At 42.4% G+C, this 20956-nt stretch overlaps 1 protein-coding gene across 1 annotated transcript; it reads left to right on the forward strand.

The window, feature by feature from the left end:
* Positions 1–471: 471 nt before the first annotated feature.
* On the forward strand, positions 472–20551 carry LOC118106128 (hexokinase-1). The gene is made up of 21 exons (XM_035154412.2): positions 472–853; positions 7746–7908; positions 11185–11333; positions 11441–11560; positions 11849–11944; positions 12078–12177; positions 12319–12502; positions 13076–13231; positions 13362–13449; positions 13651–13796; positions 13994–14186; positions 14299–14410; positions 14512–14660; positions 15175–15294; positions 15403–15498; positions 15593–15692; positions 15790–15973; positions 16093–16248; positions 16508–16595; positions 17066–17211; positions 18764–20551. Exons 1-21 carry the CDS (start codon positions 791–793, stop codon positions 18909–18911), a joined length of 2757 nt encoding a protein of 918 aa, XP_035010303.1. The 5' UTR covers positions 472–790; the 3' UTR covers positions 18912–20551.
* Positions 20552–20956: the final 405 nt, after the last annotated feature.

Below are 20956 nucleotides of genomic sequence, written 5' to 3' on the forward strand. Positions count from 1 at the left end.
TATTAGTAGTGGTATAGAACTAGAGATGCAGGTATGGGCAAAGTACCCTCCACCTAAACCCACACTCTACCCCCTCGGCCAGGTAACACATTCACTGCTCAGTGGAGCTCTGAGAGATAACACGGCCATGTGGCTAAATTCCTTATAACTTTATAACCCTTGTCCTCACCTCACTTTTCCTTTTCTTTCTCTCATATGTCCCTCCCTGCTTCTCCTCCATGCTTGTAATTAGGCAGCCCCCTTTCTCTCCTCCTCTTCCTCTTCCTCCTCCATCACTGGGTTTGCCCCGAAGGCATCAGCAGACCAGCCAATCGGAGTGGAGAGGATGTGGCACTCACCCCCACCCCGCCTAAACCACACACACTCACCAGCCAATGAGATCACACTATGTGGGCAGGACTCATGTCCAGGCCCTCCCTTCCCCTTTCTCTCTCTCTCTCTCTCTCTCTCTCTCTCTCTCTCTCTGCAGCTAAACCTGCTGTCTCACTCATGCTTCCTGGCTACACTCACATGCACAGACAAGGAAGGGCTGTAGAGTCTTAGCTGCTCTGTCTATTTTAAACCACTCTGTGTTGGACTATATTTATATCTCCAGAAGCGTGTGACTGAGTGTGTGCACAGGGAAGAGCCAGGGCAAAGACTATCCATCTATTTTTTTACTTTTATTTTTTTAATTTTGGGGATTTTGCCTCCAACTTACTGTGGCTCACCGTGTGTGTTACAGAGAAACACAGTGTGTGTGTGATCGAGTGAGCCTGCATGTGTGTGTGAAAGAGGAGAGAGGAGCAGAATGATTGCAGCCCAGCTACTTGCCTATTACTTCACCGAACTCAAGGATGACCAGGTTAAAAAGGTGAGTGATCTGTGTTTGTGATCAGCCTCTGTTTCTGATGTCGGAGGGAAAAGGAGAGCATGTGTTGTAGAGGTCATTGGGTTTACCCACACGGTCACCATCACAACTTTGCCATGAAGAGTTTGCCAGTGCAGAACATATTAGGAAATGTAGAGACGTCTCTTTCAGGAAGTGAATGAAAAGATTCACCATGTGGGGAGGGCGCTTGCATGAATCACTGATGTGGTACGTGACAGTTTTGGTGTAGTAGGATGTGTAAGGAGACATTACACAGGGGGCGAGTTATTGGTGTCAGTTGAGAGAGGTGTGGCGAGGAGAAGGAAGCCGGTCAGAAGGGAGGAAGACAGATAAGCAGAGGGATGAGAAGGAGGAGGTTGGCATGAAGGAGCAAAGTCATTTTAGGGGTCACTGACTTTTTAATGATGTTGTCAAAATGATACTTACACCTTCACTTCCTTCAGAGGAACTCGATGGATAAGAAAAAGGAGAACAAGTTAAGAGGCCTAAGTTACTCAACCTGACTCGTGTAACTTCTTTTCAGTAAGTTTTGAGTTCAGCTTGTAATGGGGGGGAGAATGACATGAGGTGAACACCATGAATGTGAGTCTTTCATGACTCCTCAGCTGAGCAGCCCCCCACTGTAAGACCTCCAGTGTAAAACTGACTGGACCCGTTTGAGCGCCCCTCAGACTGAGAGGTGAGTGTGTCGGTCGAGCTTTTCCTGTTACTCAGACCTGCTCGTGTAGTCTCTCGATCGACTGTGCCGGAAAAATCCTGTTGTCAGGCAACAAACACAGTCATATGCTGCAATCTAAGGTCTTCCGAATAAATATAACTGAGTCAGAGGACGGTAAAATACTTCCAGACCCACTAGTGTCGTCATATTTTGCTTAAACCTAACATGATTCAAAGGAAATTTCTCAACATGTTTCCGTTTAGTTCACACATGATGCAGGGGCCCTTTAAGGTCTCCTGCTGATGATGTCACGCGTCATCACCGACTGCAGATCATGCATCAAACACTGGTCTTTTTCCTGCATAGATGAAAAACGTTGCCACACTTCCTCTCTCCGTTTTCTTCCCCTGTCCTTCTCCGCTCTCTGATTTACATGGTGCACTCTTTAATCGCACACAGAGACGCACAGGAGTGTCGGCCCCAGTTGTGCTTGCTGTGCCAATGTCACAATCTGTTAAGACGAAATACATCTCTCAGCTGCAAGGATCTGATGTAATGCTACACATCTACCTCCCTCCTCACTCCCGCTGACTTTCTCTCCCTGAAATAGGCCAGCTTTGAGCCATGTGACCATAGGTGTCAGGAGGAGAAGGCTTATACACAAATACGCCCACACACACACATTCATACCGTCAGGGCCAGGTGTGTACCTATTGTGTGGCTTTTTCAAACAGCAGGTTTTAGTCTAGGACTCGAGGAACAACTTCCAACACACGGCGCAGGTTTCAAGCTGCGATGAGTGAGAGTGTTCAGCGGATTTAGTCACGACCTCGGGTGGAATCTGCAGTTGGCAAAGCGCCTCAGTCAGCTGAGTGCGTCTCCTCTCAATCCACCGCACTGTCCTTGGCCAGGTCCTTGATACACTGTGGGTGGTTAGTGTGAATCCAGAGCAGTGTTTTAATCTGTGTGGGTGTGTGTGTGTGCATAAGGTGTAAGAAGGAAGGTGCAGGAGAGGGCAGTGTAGAGGACAGTGTTTTTCCACATGGCGAGGCCGTGCGTGTGCACATGTACACACACAGAGGAGTCGGGTTTCAGTGCGTCCCCCTGCATCACCTCGCAGGGACAAGGAGAGCCGGGCATTGTTAAGAGGTGGAATGCGAACAGAAAGGAGAAGGAGGGACAAGGAGAAAGGGAGGGGGGGAGGGAAGGAAGGAGAGGCAGAGGGTGTGATCTCTCCCTGAAACTCAAACCATGCTGCTGCTGGTGTCAGAGAAAGTTGTGTGTCAGAGGTGTGTTTTGGGGAAAATGTGGCCTCTACTGACTCATGCGTGCAGGCGACAAGGGCCTCATGTCCCCTCACTGGGGAACGTTACTTTGCTCAACATTACTGGAAAAAGTAGAAACTCCTTTTTGGGCCAGAACTTGTATAATTCAATTGCCTAAGGAGAAGCTTTCACCCCAGTCTGTTTGTCGGTTAGTTCATTGAGTGGATTTCCATGAAACTCGGTGGAAGTGTGTGGTATGGGTCAGGGAAGAACCCATTATATTATGGTGCGGATCTGGATCAGGGGGTGGATCCAAGAAGTTTTCTTCACTTAATTTAATATATTGAGCCCTTTTCCACTAAGGAAGTTTAAAGGACGGTTTGGAGCCAGTGCCTAATCTAGAACCAACTCTTTGTGTTTCAACAGCCAACAAACTGGTTCTTGGCCAGAACAAAAACTGTTCAACTCCATCCCCAACACTTTTCTGGTTGAGAAGAAAGAACTGGGCCTGGACCAAATTATTGTGACCTCCATTTGAATAAGTGTAGTTTGCAAAGGCGATTTAATTATTTTAAATATGGGAGACAAAGTGAAGCAACAGTGGTCTGTGGAGGACACAGTCTCACTTGAAAAGAGAAGCTGTTGTCCGCCATTGTTGATATTGTGCTTGAAGTCTGCCACGGTGTCGCTGGGTAATCAGAGACGTATGAGTAATGTATACAGTGATGTAATGACGGGGGCTTGATGTTGACTGTAGCCCATGGAAACGCAATTTGGTCCTTAAAAAGTTTGCAAGTTAAACCAACTCCGAACCAGCACGAGCACCAGGTTCCCCTCGGTCAAAAAGGTTTATTTAGGGAGTGATATCTTTGAATGAGTCCCATTCTAGTTGTTAGACTGATGAAGTGAAGTTATTTGTGAAAAATGAGGACGAATCATTTCTTTTTTTTTTGTCTGTATTCATGTGAGTAATAAATCCTACAGCAGATATATTTATCTGAGCTGAGTGAGGTGCAGTCATGCTCTGCTATCATAAAGTGCTTAGACATGGTTTCTATCTGCAGAGCGCTGAGTCATAATACGGCGCTGTTTTTTTCTTCCCTGCGGCATGAACTGAGTCTAGTCAGGGGTTCAGTGGATTTATCTTAGTTTGTTGTGGAGAACAATGTCTGCTGTTAATCCTCCCCTTTGTATCCAGGCCGTGGCACATTGTTATTCAAACCAAGCTAAGAACTAAGAACTCATCCTCCTTCAGTTGGCTAATGAGGAATTCATTCTTATTTTAACAGAGCAATTTGAATAAGAATCCATGTTAGCTGAGTGGACATATACACTTTATATAAACTCATAAAGTGAGCAGTTATGTATGTTAAACAAATGATGCAGCACAGTTTCCGTCATCAGCATTGATTCATGGCAGAAGAGGAGGAGGAGGCTGGGTGGTGAGCAGAGGGAGATAGGGAGCAGCAGTGGTGTGCACACTGATGTGTTATCAATTTCAGTGGATCACTGTGAATCGAGGCACCCAAACTGAATGGATCTGTTTACATCAGCTGACACAGCATGACCTACATGATCCGCACTCAACTCAGAACACAGGTGGTCTGTCCTGCAGAGGTGAAAATAGTGTTATGACCTCCACCAAGGAGATTATGTTATCACCCCCGTCCATTCGTCTATTGGTTTGTTTGTTTGTAAGCAAGACTACGCAAAAAATAAATTAACCGATTTCCACAAAAGGATTGGGTCAAGGAAGAACCCATTAAATTTTGGTGAGGATCCAGATCAGGAGGCGTATTCAGGACACCCCCCCCCTTTCTTTAGAATCACGAGTTAAGAAATTAATGGATCTTCATGAAAAAAATCAAGCATGTTGTGATGTTGTGCTGATATTTGTGTGTATTAGTGTGTGGAATTTGTTGCAGAGGTATGCGCTGTACTGAGTGATGTTCTGGGTTTTCTGAATTGCTAAATAAATTTTGGATGTTGCTTCTTTGAATGAAGGTCTCGCTGGTACGAGGCCTAAGTGTTATTTAACCGATTCTGTTAAATAATGCAAAGTCAGAGGAGTTGGAGAAGAGGTGGATGGAAGCAGCCACAAACACCACTGAACTTTATAAATGAATTACACAGACAATTGATTGCCAGTAGATTCACCAGCAACAATTTCACATTAACATAATTAGTTTGTCCCAGTGTTAATACAACTTTAATACGGTTTCATTTAAAGAGGAGCTCAAATGTTTCACTACAGAACCATGCAACCTTTTTTTTCCCACTACATTATTCAGCCATAAACTTTAAGGATTTTCACTTTTACATTCTGTAAGGGATGTTGTTTTTGGAAACATTCAAGCAGACGTCTGTGGGGCAATACCTCTTGTTCAAATCTGCTTTTGATTCTTCATAAATACACGTAACATTCAACAACCTCTTTGTTTTCGTTTGCAAGCTGTTTTACCATAAGGACACAATGTCACGTCAGGACAAACGTACAGGATGTTAGGATAACAAGCTGACTTTTAAATGCATTCAAATACTTTAGACTGAGTTTTTTGATAAAGCTTCTTATGTATCTGCATACCTACATAAATCTATATTATATACCGAGACATTTAGTTTGTGCATAGTTTCAAACGATATCAATCATTTTTGCAATATAATTTCACTCAATAGCAAAAACGACAATATATGTCGATTTAATTCTTATGCATTTTGCAAGCACAGTGAGGAGGTGTAAAACCCATCAAATGTTTGTCATGTGCTCGCGGTACTCTGTCCACACAGAAAACTTCAATCAAAAGTTTAAATCAGTCTTCAAAGTTTTGACTGAAGATTTTGATCTTTATATAAACCAATGCACTCTTGGTGTAAGAAAAAGCAGTTATTGGTATGGCTAATACATGGCAAAGTTTAAAAAAATATATAAAAAATGCACCTACATGTTGCGGCACACTGTCTGGGTGACTAACAACCATAATAGTAATGATAATAATCTTCCTTTTAAGTGTTTAAAAGGAAGATTGTAATGTTGTTGTGTTCAAAGAGTTGTGTAGGGGAAGCGTTAACTTTGCAATAGAAATAACAGATGCTGAGGACTGACAGTAGCTTCATGAGGAGTTTTCAGGCACCGACATGTCTCTTCAAATCACAGACGAGACTTCAGTGTAAATTACAGACTTGGGTTGTTGACCTTTTTTATGGCATTTTCCAGCAGTTTCCACTACAAATGTCGTTTACTGAGCCTTTGAGGGTCAGATGTCTCAGCTGCGGACTCCTGTCTGACAGAGCATGTGCTAATGAGCTTTTGTCCCAGAGGCAGACTCATTCCACATGTAGACAATATATAGGGAATGTAACACCAGTAGAGGAGTTAAATGTTCGACAGTGTTGTACTCTTGTATGTGAGTCTGCAGCCATTTTGGCTCACAGCCTGTTTATATTATTCAGCTGCCTGTTAACACCCAGCTACTGTATCATAAAATCTAGGCTGACCATGTACAGGAGCCAAAACCTCATGACTAATCATGACCTTTTCTCCGCTGCCCACTAACACATTGTTATCATGTTCTATTTCACTTTGTATACATTTATTTGATTGTCTTCATTATTATAATTTGAGTTTATATAATTTGCTATCTGCAATCAAACTATAGTTGTTTATACATTAAGGTAAAGGTAAACATTTGTTTTGTGCTATCGGGCCATATTCACCATTTGACACATGGGCCACTTTAGGTTCACATCCAGATTACACCTTGTGAAGAGCACCACATGTTTGCCATAGAAGGCCAGCATTTGTTTTGGGATATTTGGGCCACATTTGCCCCCTTAGTGACCCCTTACACAGGAAGTGGCAGAATTCCCAACTGTGCCGGTTACAATGAGTATAGATCCAGTAAATTACAGCACAAGGCTATAATGTACGTCACAGCACGCACACCCATTATGAGTGTGTGGATACTAAAAATGAGTCATGCTTGTGTGAACTTGTGTGACCCTGTGAGTGTTATATATTTCATATACATACTGTATATACATACCTCGCATATTCTGGGACTGATTGTTAAGAAGAAGACTGGTGATAATCCAGTTATGAGCCACTGGTGACTGGAGGAGTTAATCCTGCTTAGCCCCGCTGTCATTTTACAGAGCAACTCGCAATGAACCTGACATTTGAGTATAATCCTCTGCTCTGGGTTTGTCTCACACTTGAATCATAAAGCAGCTCTTTGCTTCATCACACGGTGTGACGCAACTGTGGACTTCACCAGGATTGTTTAACATCCTGTTCCTGAAAGGTCATAAAGCTCAGACTGTTGTTTGCTGTGTTACACACTGAGCAGTTTTGACTGACTGATTTAAGGACCTGTGCAATGTCTGGGATTTTGTGAATATTCCTTAGTCGAATAATTTATGGCCTTCTTGTCTTTTTCTGTACTCGTTCCTGTGTATATCCTCTACTTGTATCACTTTCATACAAATATGGCCTATGGCATGTGGCCTTGAAAACAAGACTGATGATGCTCTGCTTTTCACTTTATTTGCTGTATTCAAAGACTTTTATTCCATAATTCTGTAATAAAGAAATTTAGAAATAGCTATGTTATATGGATGTGATTAATTTCTGGGTTAAACAGTACCTGTGGTCAGTTAACCAGGAAGTAGATTGTCCCATGGGTGACTGAAACATCATGGGATCAGGAGTTAGTCATATTCACTTCCTTATGCTTATAGAAAATAAAGGCTATGTTATATGTAAATATCTGCTACTTTAATTTAATCATAGGCCATCTCACGGGTTAGTGTTGTGTATACAGAGGGGTCCAGTCACCTGAAACCATTTCCCCATTTACTTGAATGGACTCTGTACATTTTAAAACGTGGATGATTGATAGTCCAGCTTAAGAAGATTAATGCTTCAGTTTTTGTGTCTAATCTTTCATTTTAGATCGATAAGTACCTGTACTCCATGCGTTTCTCTGATGAGACGTTGGTGGAAATCATGCAGCGCTTCCGGAGGGAGCTGTCCAAAGGACTGGGTCGGGACACCAACCCCACCGCTGCACTAAAGATGCTGCCTACGTTTGTGCGATCGATCCCTGACGGCTCAGGTGAGCATCTCCAGCCCTCATTGTCTGAAGTCCACTGGGTCAAGCACTTCCTGTGACGACAGTTTGACTTTTCTGTATGAACGAGAGTCCACAGAATACCTCAGTAAACCCAGTGTTTGCGAACATAAAGCTGTGGACTCTGATACAAAATTGGAGAATTTTATGAAAAGTAAATGATCTACTAAAAAATGTTGTCTGGTCTTCACTTGGCCTTTAATTTCATGTAGTCTAACTCTGATGTATCAATACCTTTATCATTTGGATGAAGCACAGGCAGGAAAGACTATTTTTGTCACAGAAGCTAAATCAAATGCATTTTAATCAAAGCCACTGAGCTCTACAGAGTTACAGTCACAACAGATCATATTTCAGCATTAAAGCTCAGTCATGCATTCACCATGTGTATTGTCATGGAGAGAGGGATGGTAAAAGTCAGTATTTTTTTAAATTAAAGTAGTTGCACCTCGTCTCATCTTTCAGAAGACAAGTCAAAAACTGTCATTGACATTTACGAAGTGTGTCCACTTGACCTGATCTGCATGTCTTTGTCATTTCGGGAGGAAACCAGATGTAAACATCATACAGGGAAAACACCGTTGTGTCTAGTTGTGAGTCAACAGAGCTGAACACTGCAGAAGGTCTTGTTGGTGATGACGACAAGAGAAGTAGTTATTCTGGTTTAAGAACAAAACAGTCCTGAAACCATGCCGGCAGAAAAATGTTTATCTTGTAGAAAATTACCATACAGTACTTTTCACTTAGTCTTTTGCACATCAGATGACTTGTGTGTTTATAAGCTGAGCTCAAAACAGTGAAGTGTATGTGGACGTGAATATATCTATGCCTCTCTGTCCCTAATGTCATTGTCTGCTGCATGCTGACTAATACTGATTCACTGCAGTCGTTCTGTCCTTTAAGCGTCAATGTGCGTCAGAATGTTTTTTTTAATATCCTTTACATAATGCACTCGTGGAAGAGGGTGTCTGTCAGAAATGGATGTTATTACCTTAGGCAGCCCCCCCCTCTCTGTCCCTCTCAAAGAAAATCTAATTTAGTGTACAACGTGAACGCTGTACGTCCAGACACACACACACACACTCACACACACAGATTAGCAGTAATCACACAAATCCTGCTGCCATTGTTAGCGAAGACAGTGTAAGTGAAATTCCTTCAGCACTCACAGATATTAGTTCCTAACAACAATGCATACGTATAGACTTATATGACATAAGTATTTATTTAAATGTTGAGCCTCATACTGTACATCCAACTGCAGCAGCAGCAGCCTGCTCTGGATAATGAACTGATGGAACTATCAGGGTTGTATGATACAGCAGGTATCTATGGATGAATGCACACCACAGGCGATACAACGTATAGTCAACATGTCTGTCAAGAGGCAATTCAGCATGTCAGTCTTCATTTGTTAAAGCTGCTCTTAGTGTTGTTTGTTTACGCAACATTAGACAAGATTCACAGACTGGCAGAGATTCAAAGGGATGGGATTATTCTGTCTGATTAGTGAGGGCAGAAATTAGCCTGTGTGTTGTTCACCTGATCTTTTCCCTGTGAGCCACTGCAGCATGTTTATTATATAAAATAACACTGCACAGCCATGAGAAAAATAACTCTTTAATCCATGGCTCACTCCCCTCTGTGCACAGTTACCAACAGAGATTGACAGGTTGTCTTTACTGAATTCACATTCCTTTCAGACACATTATCAGTCACTCTGACCCAAGTGAGCTACACTGACCTGACCTTGCATTTCTCATCTGCACAAAATGTTCCAGCACAGGATCGCAATAATCTGAAAAATTACAACACAAAGTTTTTGTAATCTTCATTGAACCTTTACTCGGAGTAATACACAACGTAGCATTTTGACATTTTAAATCATTATCTGTAATAATTGTTGCCTGTAATCTTTGAGAAGTGGGTAAACAACGGCTCTAGCTAAGTTTGTTATACTAATCAGTGGGTTCTTTACTCTGTGTGTGTGCAGCAGCAGCACCAAGAACCTTCTGACCTAGTGAGACGCGTTGTCAGTACTTTCTAAATGTGAAGTTGAGGTGAAGGTTACAGTTTGTACGAGATCACCAGGGAATAAAAGCTGTAAAACAGGAGTAAGAGGGAGGAAGCAGACGGTATCACCTCATACTAATGGTCAATACGCAATACAAGTCCTATTATTCAGATCCGATTCAGACAGAAATATAATCCCTTCTTGTTGTCAGGAGACCGTGTTGAATATTAAATCTATACCAGGTTTTTATGGGATTTAAAATGAGTAAAGACACCAAAGTGTTTTCTTAGAGATTATGATGCAGGTTTCTTTTTGCAACCATTAACCAATACTATACAGGAAGTTGCAGGACAGAATAGAGTCAAGCAAGACACACACACACACACACACACACACACACACACACACACACACACACACACACACACACACACACACACACACACACACACACACACACACACACACACACACACACACACACACACACACACACACACACACACACACACACACACACGAAGAAACACATCCTGTAAGAAGGCCTACAATAAAATGTATGCACCTGTCCATTTCTATCTATTTTGTGGATGTGCTCTGTCACATGTGACATCTACTGCACTTTTCTCCGTCCTGGGAGAGAAATCCTTCACTCGTTAGTCTCTCTGAGGTTTCTGTGTGTTTTTCTTTCCTGCTATAAAGGTTTCTACTTTTTAGGACGTTTTTCCTCACCGAAGTGGAGGTTAAAGGATGCTACACCTTGTACAGATTGATAAGCCCCATGTGTCAAATTGTAATTTGCGAATATGGGCTTTACAAATATAAATTGGAATAGAAATATAATGTTAGACTGCAAACATACATTTCTAGGTATGTATTTACTTATTTTGCTTTATTGTAGTTGGAGGAGTTTAAAGGTGTCATCTTTGGCCCAAAGAGAAGACATAACTTTGAATGAAAGCTATGTCTGTAAGCTTTATCTTTCCATACAAACTTATTTTCCATGTTGCTTATAGTGTGACACTGTAGAGTGATACTGAGATCTGTATTTGTTTGCTAAGCTAACAGGAGGAAGATGTACCGATAATGCATGTCCTGTTCAAAGCTTCCGTTATTATCTGTGTGCTGAAACATTGGCCCTTACAATGAAGCGAAGGGAAGACTTCTGCTACAAATGTATAAATCTATAGCCATGTAACTGTAAGATGACATTTCTCCCCGTCTCTGTCTTCTTTCTGTCTCAACAGAGAAAGGGGACTTCATTGCGTTGGACCTGGGAGGCAGCAACTTCCGGATCCTCCGCGTCAAAGTGAGCCACGAGAAGAAACAGACGGTTCTGATGGAGAGTCAAATCTACGACACACCAGAGGACATCATTCATGGAAGTGGAACGAGGGTAGGTTCATATACCCCCCCCCACACACACACACACACCACACACACACACACACACACACACTCTCGCTCAAGCTTAACCTGAGACGCCCTCCCTCTCTCTTCCAGCTGTTCGACCATGTGGCAGAATGTCTCGGTGACTTCATGGAAAAACACAACATCAAAGATAAGAAACTCCCAGTGGGTTTCACCTTCTCGTTCCCCTGCCAGCAGACCAAACTAGATGAGGTAACGCATCACATTCATCAGCCAATCAAGGCTGTCAAGCTGTAGCCAGATTTACCTTTCTTGCTTATACATATATCGATATTATATATATATACTTTCCTGTGTAGTTGACTTGCTTATGACGCACTACTGTATCCAAATATCTGAAGATTGTCAGAAAGTCCAGTTTACACTAGGAGTTGCCACAGCTGCGATAGAGTCCACAGTGACTTGTGTGTGCCACACGAAACCATGTCTCCATGAATGATTGAATCACTCTGTTACGTTTCTCTCTCTGTTGGCCTGCAGGGCTATCTGATAACATGGACAAAGCGTTTCAAGGCAGGTGGCGTGGAGGGGATGGACGTTGTCAAGCTGCTCACCAAAGCCATTAAGAAACGAGGGGTGAGTCTCATGTCTTCGTCTGAGTCAACAATTATTTTTATCCTCATGAATTTGGTTTAATTCAACTTTGGATCCAAAGAGTTTGAAACATTTTAATAATTTTTCCTTTATGTGTGTGTGTAAATAATTTCAGGACTACGATGCTGACATCATGGCTGTAGTAAACGATACAGTTGGAACGATGATGACCTGTGGTTTCGATGATCAACGCTGTGAAGTCGGCATCATCATCGGTACTAAAAAAACGATGTGTATTTAAATAGTTAAGGCCCAATCACATTAAGGAATGTATTTTCAAATGTTCACAATATGAATCAAACGAGTATAATAAAAATTGGGTAAAGCTGTAGTGCTGAATGTGTTTGTGTTTGTAGGCACAGGCACCAATGCGTCCTACATGGAGGAGCTGCGCCACATCGACCAGGTGGAGGGAGACGAGGGCAGGATGTGTGTGAACACTGAGTGGGGGGCGTTCGGAGACGACGGCAGACTGGAAGACATCAGGACAGAGTTTGACAGAGAGATAGACCGAGGCTCTCTCAACCCCGGCAAACAGCTGTAAGTCAAAACAAAGCAATCAGAGCCTCATTCATCCCTGAGATCATCAAGAACTCTTTTGAGATGCAGTGGAAACAGATGATTAGCTGTCAGCTTCTCAGTCTGCTGCTGGTGTTAATGCAATTTGGAAAATATAAAAAATATGTGAAAGTTTTTTTTAAAGAGATATTATACTATTTTTATCCTATTTTCTTTTAGTGTGTTTTAGGTTTTTCATGTAAGTAAAAGTTCTGCCAAATGAAAAATGTCCAAAGTCTGCGTGATGTCATATGACGTTGTATGTTTCCCACAGAAATAGTTCAATCTATGACGCATGTGCACACCCACGAAGGTCACTCTTATGCAAAACATATTCAGAGTGACAGGTACGCAGACTAAAGAGTAAAAGAAAAGTTCCTGCGTGAGAGAAAGAACTGCATTGATGCTGCAGCTGCAGCTGAAGTCCTCACTCCTACTACTGCTGCTAAAAACACCAATAGTGACATCTTTAACCATCTGTTGTAAAAAGTATTAACCTAAGAGGTGTCTGTATGTCTGTTTCACTCCGTTCTCTTTGCTCTTGCTGTGATGTAGATTTGAGAAGATGGTCAGTGGTATGTACATGGGGGAGCTGGTTCGTCTCATTCTGGTGAAGATGGCCAGAGAGGGTCTGCTGTTCGAGGGGAGGATCACCCCTGAGCTGCTCACTAAAGAGACGTTTGAGACCAAACACGTCTCAGCCATAGAGAAGTAAGTCAATAGTTATAAACATTTTAAATAAACCTGCTTAATCAATTCTAAAAAATCATTCAAAATGTAATCATATCATTTTCTAGTCGGTGATGGTGTCCCTCTATGTGTGTGTGTGTGTCCTGTTTAGGAGTAAGGAAGGACTGAGCAAAGCCAGAGAGATTTTAACCAAACTTGGTGTGGAGCCGTCAAATGAGGACTGTATCGCTGTGCAGCATGTATGTACCGCTGCTGAAACAACACACTCTTTAAAGCATTTTTTAGATTTAAGTATTACAAGGAAATGTATAGTACCAGACAACTATTATATGTGAGGTTTTAAAGCCGGTTGTGCTGTAAAAAAGCACTTAACATATGAGGTGTGTTGTATGCAAAGTTAAATATGCTGCTTGACTTTCTCACCTCTCCTTTCCCTTCAGGTTTGCACCATTGTGTCTTTCCGCTCTGCCAACCTTATAGCTGCAACGCTGGCCGCCATCCTCATGAGGCTAAAGGAAAACAAAGGTGTGGCACGACTCCGAACCACCGTAGGCATCGACGGATCTCTCTACAAGATGCACCCACAGTGAGTAAAATTATAAATTTGTCTGCACTGTTTTAATTTGTTTGATTTCTCTTTTCATCATGCATGTCATTATTGCTTTTCATTTCCCCACCATAATCGCTGAGAACTGCTGTCCGCGGGTTATAAACTACATTATGTTGTTTGTTACCAGTCGAACTGTTAAAAATGTCAGCTCCTCCTTTCTACCCCTACTTCAGGTATGCCCGCCGTCTCCATAAGACAGTCCGTCGTTTGGTGCCGGACTCTGACATCCGATTCCTATTATCAGAGAGCGGCAGTGGAAAGGGGGCTGCCATGGTGACAGCTGTGGCCTACAGGCTCGCTGACCAATCGCGACAAATCACCGAAACGCTGTCCGAATTCCGCCTGACGAATGAACAGCTGTTGGAGGTGAGAGAGGGAGAGAGACTGTAGTGTGTGTGTGTGTGTGTGTCTGTGTCTGTAAGATTGCATCCTTCACTGTGTCTTACTTACCGATTTGAAATTGTCTTGATATATGTAGGTAAAGAAACGAATGAGGACAGAGATCCAAAATGGCCTTTCGAAGAGCACTCAGGACACTGCAACTGTCAAAATGCTGCCGACCTTCGTACAAAGCACTCCCGATGGCACAGGTGACACTCACAAACATACACACACCTGTGACTACACATGTGCGTCTGTTTGGAATATTAAGCAGCTAAATATCTCTATCTCTACCTCTCACATTATCCAGAGCATGGTGACTTCCTGGCTTTGGATTTGGGAGGAACCAACTTCAGAGTTCTGTTGGTCAAGATTCGTTCTGGCAAGAGGAGAACGGTGGAGATGCACAACAAGATTTACGCTATTCCTCTGGAGGTGATGCAGGGCACAGGAGAGGAGGTGAGAGAATAATCCATTATCCATGTAAACAGTCAAAAACAACACAAACTGAATAGAAGAAAGAAAGTCGGACATGTGGGGGAAAAGCTTTGAACTTTACCTCAAGTGGTAGTGTAAAGTTTAGGGTGGTTAGGTAGCTAAGCTTGTTGGCTTAGCGATAAGAAAATAGAAGGTTAGAGGTAAACAGGTAAATAGGTTGACTGTTGATCAAGATCAGCATTGAGTTGAGAGTCTTTGTAAACATAGATTTGAACTTGTGCATTGGCTTAGGCTAATCCTGTCTGTGACTTTTTGGCCTTTCCCCTCCTCCACCTGTTACTCTGTCCGTCAGAGCATGTGGTGTATATGTTAAAATGCTCCTTTTATCACATTTATTCATTTACGTGTATGTGGTTTGGTGAATTCACACGTCTCCCTGTACATCTCCACCCAAAATCGGATAAACACCTGATAGTCAAGGTTGCGACAAATGTTTTAAACAATTCTTATCATCATAGCCTCCTCTTTCTTCCAGTTGTTTGATCACATTGTGCAGTGCATCAGTGATTTCCTGGACTACATGGGGATGAAGAACACTCGTCTTCCTCTGGGCTTCACCTTCTCGTTCCCCTGCAGACAGACCAGCCTTGACGCTGTGAGTGCAGTCCGCTTCCTTCCTCTAGCTTGACAACATTTCATGAGGCCAAAGACAGAAACGCATCCGATGCAAGACGTAACCATTTTCACTTGTGTGTGTTTGCAGGGCATCCTGGTGACGTGGACCAAAGGCTTCAAGGCGACAGACTGTGAAGGAGAGGATGTGGTGGGACTGTTGAGGGAGGCCATCAAGAGGAGAGAGGTAGAATATGAGGAGCATCTTCATCATCCTGCCGTTAAACATGGCGCTGTGTTAAACTGTACTGTTTGCATCACCTCATGGGTTTTCTCTCCAGGAGTTTGACCTGGATGTCGTGGCTGTGGTGAACGATACCGTGGGAACGATGATGACTTGTGCCTACGAAGAATCCACCTGTGAGATCGGACTCATTGCTGGTTAGTCTATATCAATTCTTCTTCTTTTTTTTTTTTATATAAATATTCACTTTTCTTTGCTTTGTACATCTAATGTAACTGGACCGTCTGATCACAGGCACTGGGAGTAATGCGTGTTACATGGAGGAGATGAGGAACATCGAGATGATCGAGGGAGATGAGGGAAAGATGTGTGTCAACATGGAGTGGGGCGCTTTCGGAGACAATGGATGCCTTGACGACATCAGGACAGAGTATGACCGCGCTGTGGATGACTTGTCGCTCAACCCGGGCAAACAAAGGTTAACCTCCCACACGCACACATAGAAACCCTTCACTTTCCGCACTCATATCCTCATAAACGGCTTCCAGTGTTAACATGTCTATTCATGTGTATTTCTTCCCCCCTTGTGTTTTACAGATATGAGAAAATGTGTAGCGGCATGTACCTCGGTGAAATTGTGCGAAACATCCTCATCGACATGACCAAGAGAGGATTCCTGTTCAGAGGACAGATTTCTGAGACACTGAAGACCAGAGGCATCTTTGAGACAAAGTTCCTCTCTCAGATAGAGAGGTACAAAAAATGGGCCCAGTGTTTGTTTTGTGTTTGTGTCGAGTGACAATGCATTACTCATGGAGTTGATTGGAAGTATTCTGGACTTCTGTCTTCATTGATTGTAGTCTGCACTCCCATTAGGACCCCTTGTAGAACAGCGTCTTTATCTTCTGTTTTGGGCCACTGAGGTTAACGGCCCTTAAAGATGTATTTGCATTTTTGTGATCCGACTCAGTATTGTCTGTGTGTGTGTGTGTGTCTCTTTGTCTGTCTCCAGTGACAGACTGGCATTGCTGCAGGTCAGATCCATCCTGCAACACTTAGGACTAGACAGTTCCTGTGATGACAGTATCATCGTCAAAGAGGTAAAATAAAGCGAGAAACAGTAGGAAACATATTTAAATGTTTTTCAAATGTGGACACAATCTAAACGTTGCATGCATGTCAATGAGGTCTCATGCTCAACTCCTGATAATACGCCAGCTGCAGTTATCAACACTATCTCATTTGTGCACCACACATGGTGTTTGGGGAGAATATACTGTAGACTCTATTGCAGAGCTGTTGTTCTAGACTGTGTTGGTCTGAGCTCGGTGTACCTAATAAAATGGTAACTAAGTGTATACACTGGTTCATGAACACTGTGAAAGAGCCTGAGCCCCACAATACACTGTTATCAGGTTTACTTTGTGATAGAGAGCGAGGCAAATGTGACCAACAGGAAAAGACCTTTTGAGTTATGTTTGTTTTTGTGAAAGTGAGTTCTGGCTCAGTAAACTGTGGCATGTACAGTTGGTTAACTGTTGCTATAATGATAATGGCTTGTCATTGGTAGGTGTGTGGAGTAGTGTCTCATCGTGCAGCTCAGATATGCGGGGCAGGAATGGCGGCAGTGGTGGACAAGATCAGAGAGAACCGAGGACTGGACCATCTCAATATCACTGTAGGGGTGGATGGGACGCTCTACAAACTACACCCACAGTAAGTTAAATTCATCAGTAACTATTCTTACAAAAGTGACTGTTTTTTAAACTGCATTAGATTTTAAGGTAAGATATCATGTATAATGTATGATGAGCAGGTCATTTGGTCATACAGCTAATGACACATTCGCCTTATTTGCCTATTTCATGAATGTCAGGACTGTGCAGAAAACAAGCAAATACAAAGAAGGGCAGACTCCACCTGCTGTGGACAACTAGGAGGAGAAGAGCTTCAGGCCTTTCTAACCTTGCCAAACATATGTTCTTGTTCACTTTTTAAAATTGTAAAAACGCTTTTCTTACTTAGCATGTCATGACAATTTTAACTGTATTGTTGTTGAGTCTGCCAAAGAATTTGGCTTAAAAAGATCCCGGTGATCACATTATGGAAGAGAGGAAGCTGGATCCTTCAGACGGTTGTTGTCTGTTACCATGTGGCTTCACACAACAACATGGATTTATATCTGAACACTGTGCATTTACATTTGGAGAGTGGATAAAGATTAATTCTTGAAAGAGGCGAGACAGATTTTCTTCGCTAGCTTTATACTTTGTGAATAAAGAAAACAGCTAATTGAATGACATGTTCATTTAAGCAACGTATGATTCATTTTCAAGAAATCCAAAAAGCCATAAAAAGCCACATGATCATGTTATGAATAGTAAAACAGTTCATAACATGGAGAGAAAAAGTCATTTCACTACATTCTCTGAGCAGAAACGACTCGTGCTTTGCTGCATCTTGATCGTGTTGAGTCATGCTTTAGTTATGTTACAACGAAATATGAGGTGTTGCACAAGACAAGACATACCCACTCAACCTGTTTTCTATGCAATCTGCTCAAACGCTTCATTGATGAAACATTATTTATCAAAATAATTGAATTGATATGGGTCATTCAATGGCAAAATCATTAGGAACTAATGACGTCCTATATTCTGACCAGAGAGCTCAGTTATTCCGGAACCTGCATTCAAAGATGTTACACATGTATCAGGGGAGTTTTCTGCAGCTTTGGCTTCTCCACCTGCAGACAGATTCAGCCCAACCATAGTAAAGTGTTACTCACTGACTCATTGCATGTACAGTGTTACATTTACATTTAGAGGGACTCCGTTTTGTCTAATTTGGTACCACATTTGTCACTTCGGTGCACAGTAGTGCCTTGGTTATGACCGTTGTTTCACAGCAAGAAGGTTCCCAGTTTGAATCCCGGTTTGGTTGGGGGCCATCCTTGTGAAGTCTGCATGTTCTCTCCCTGTGTCTGTGTGATTTCTCTGGGTACTCCGACTTCCTCCTACAGGCCAAAGACATGCAGATTGGGGTTAGGTTGATTGGAGACTCTAAACTGACTGTAGGCGTGAATGTGAATGGTTGTTTGTCTCTATACTGTATGTTCGCCCTGCGATTCGCTGGCTACTTGTCCGGGGTGTATCCCGCCTCTCGCCAAATGTCAAGCTCACTCAGAGGATAAGTGGTATAGATGATGGATGGATGGATGTTTCACTTCACTGTATAACATCACATCAAATCTTTTGTCTCTGTCCAGTTTTTCCCAGATCATGCACCAGACAGTGAATGAACTGGCTCCCCAGTGTAACGTCAACTTCCTGCTGTCTGAGGATGGAAGCGGGAAAGGAGCTGCCCTCATCACAGCCGTGGGCTGCCGGCTGAGACAAGAGCTGAACAGCAAATAGAAAAAATCTCCTCGTGTCTCACTGTTATACCCCCACCTCCACTGTCTTTAACTCTTTCTCTCACCCATTGTCTCCTTTTCGCTCCCAAATGAAACCAGTCCACTCAATGTATCGCGCTCCAGTAGCTGCTTTAGTCTGTCCGCGTGTCAGGGCTAGAAGGAGATCGCTTTCTCCACTGTGTAAAGTAGCAGAGCCTCGGGCACTATGTGGTAGTTAGATTGTTTTTGATTGTAACAATACACAAACTCTTAAGATTTTGGTTTTCTGAGGTTAAACTTACGTAGATAAAACACGCACATTCAACTCTTGAGAATGTAGGGCGGAAAGAAAAGACTTTGCACACTCCTGTTATGCTCCTATGTCGCCATCTGGAGGATCCCTCTGATAACTTCTGGTAACAATATCTGTTGCAATACATCAAGCACAATAGTTGCAGTAGAAAAGGAAAAAACTCAAAATCCTTGTTCAGTCGCTGCCGGGATATAAAAACACTGTTTTAGACCAAAGTCGCCAACGTGTGTCTGCTGTCGGCCACTCACACACTGTAAAAAGGCATATGAGGTGATATATAAATGTGTAATGAGATGAAAGGGAATATTTTTTGGCTTTAAAGATTTGAACGTCTTTACCCAGATATAATACAATATGTTATACATACATTGATGCTATTTATTTTATTTTTATATTGGGATGTGTTGAAAAATGTTACTGTTGCAATAATGATGCACATAAAGGAAGCCATTGTCCTCGCCAGCGCCCTCAGACGGTACCTGTCCTGTAAATGTTGGAGGGAACATTCGAGGTGTCGCGTACTTGCTGAATGTGCACATTTGTCCTGATTGAAAGCATTAATCCTCTTTAATGTATTCTACTGTAAATTATGTCCAAAGAGCTCTTGTATTTTACCAAATAGAAATGCTTTTGTTGGTACTAATCGCAGCTTTTGATCATTCGCTTTAAGAAGTACTGGCTCATCATCGCGGCGATGGCTCACCAGCCATGAAAACAGGAACGAGGTGCTAACACAGATGCCAGAGGAACAACAACGGCCAATCTGTATAACAAGAACTTTGCAATGGTGAAACTTTAAGGGGATTTTAAACATTCTGGAAATAAAGCATTTTCCTACACTCACTCCCTGTTTGCCATATGCTCCTACAAGTCAGGAGGGTGTTTTAGTGAAACTACTGTGTGGCTCATTCAAGTAGCACAGTTCTTACAAATTCAATATTTATTTTTCTCTTTAATAAATGCGTCTAATTAATCAGACAAGTTACTGCTACATATGATGTTCTTTGAGAGATGGGCTCATTTGATTTTTAGTGTAGGCTGGTTGCTTTTTAGATCTCACATAAAGATACTCCGGACTACAGTTCAGATTCTGGCTTGTGGGGAAAGTTAGCACCAGTTTGACCTGAAGCTAATACTTACAATAAATTAAAGCAATAAAACTGCAAGCTAGTTCCATTTGAATATACTGTGTAGATAAATAAGGTCAGCCTCTCCGGTAGGTCCTGAGCTACCCTGCCTTCACACACACACACACATTTTAATCTCTTTGCCTCTGTTCACAAAACCCGGACTAACTGTCCAACACTGTCAGTCGATCAGTCATTAAATAAAAACAAACCTGTGTCAAACTGACGTTGTCGTTCTTTGCACCAGAGAATCAGCACTTGTACATGTATGCTTTCTGTTTGGTGATGGTGTTTGTAAGTTCAACTAGAATGGCTCTCAGTATAGTGCATCTCTCCGCCAAGGCCCAACAGTCTGCTTATGAAACCCAATTTCACACACTCGCATGTATCAGCATTTCTTGTGTAATTTTGCTAACAATCAACCAAACAGAGAAACGCAGACAACAACATAACCTCCTTGGTGGAGGTAAGACGAACATGAGCTCCAGCCCTCGTGTCTGTAATCATTAGTCTGACATGTTGTTGATAAAACTGCTCCAGCTCTAAACCTGAACCAGACCCCTGATGCTCTTTTAGCTGGGGGCAACAGACGTTAACAAAATGGCTATTACCACAGTTTAAATTTGA

This window comes from Hippoglossus stenolepis, chromosome 1 (genome assembly GCF_022539355.2).
Source record: "Hippoglossus stenolepis isolate QCI-W04-F060 chromosome 1, HSTE1.2, whole genome shotgun sequence".
Classification (NCBI taxonomy): domain Eukaryota; kingdom Metazoa; phylum Chordata; class Actinopteri; order Pleuronectiformes; family Pleuronectidae; genus Hippoglossus; species Hippoglossus stenolepis.

Bases quoted from the DNA above. Each gene is read 5' to 3' on its own strand.
- LOC118106128 (XM_035154412.2), top strand. From the start codon at position 791: ATGATTGCAGCCCAGCTACTTGCCTATTACTTCACCGAACTCAAGGAT. The intron at 854-7,745 runs GTGAGTGATCTG...CTTTCATTTTAG, and splicing joins AGGATGACCAGGTTAAAAAG to ATCGATAAGTACCTGTACTC. The intron at 11,945-12,077 runs GTGAGTCTCATG...AAATAATTTCAG, and splicing joins AAGCCATTAAGAAACGAGGG to GACTACGATGCTGACATCAT.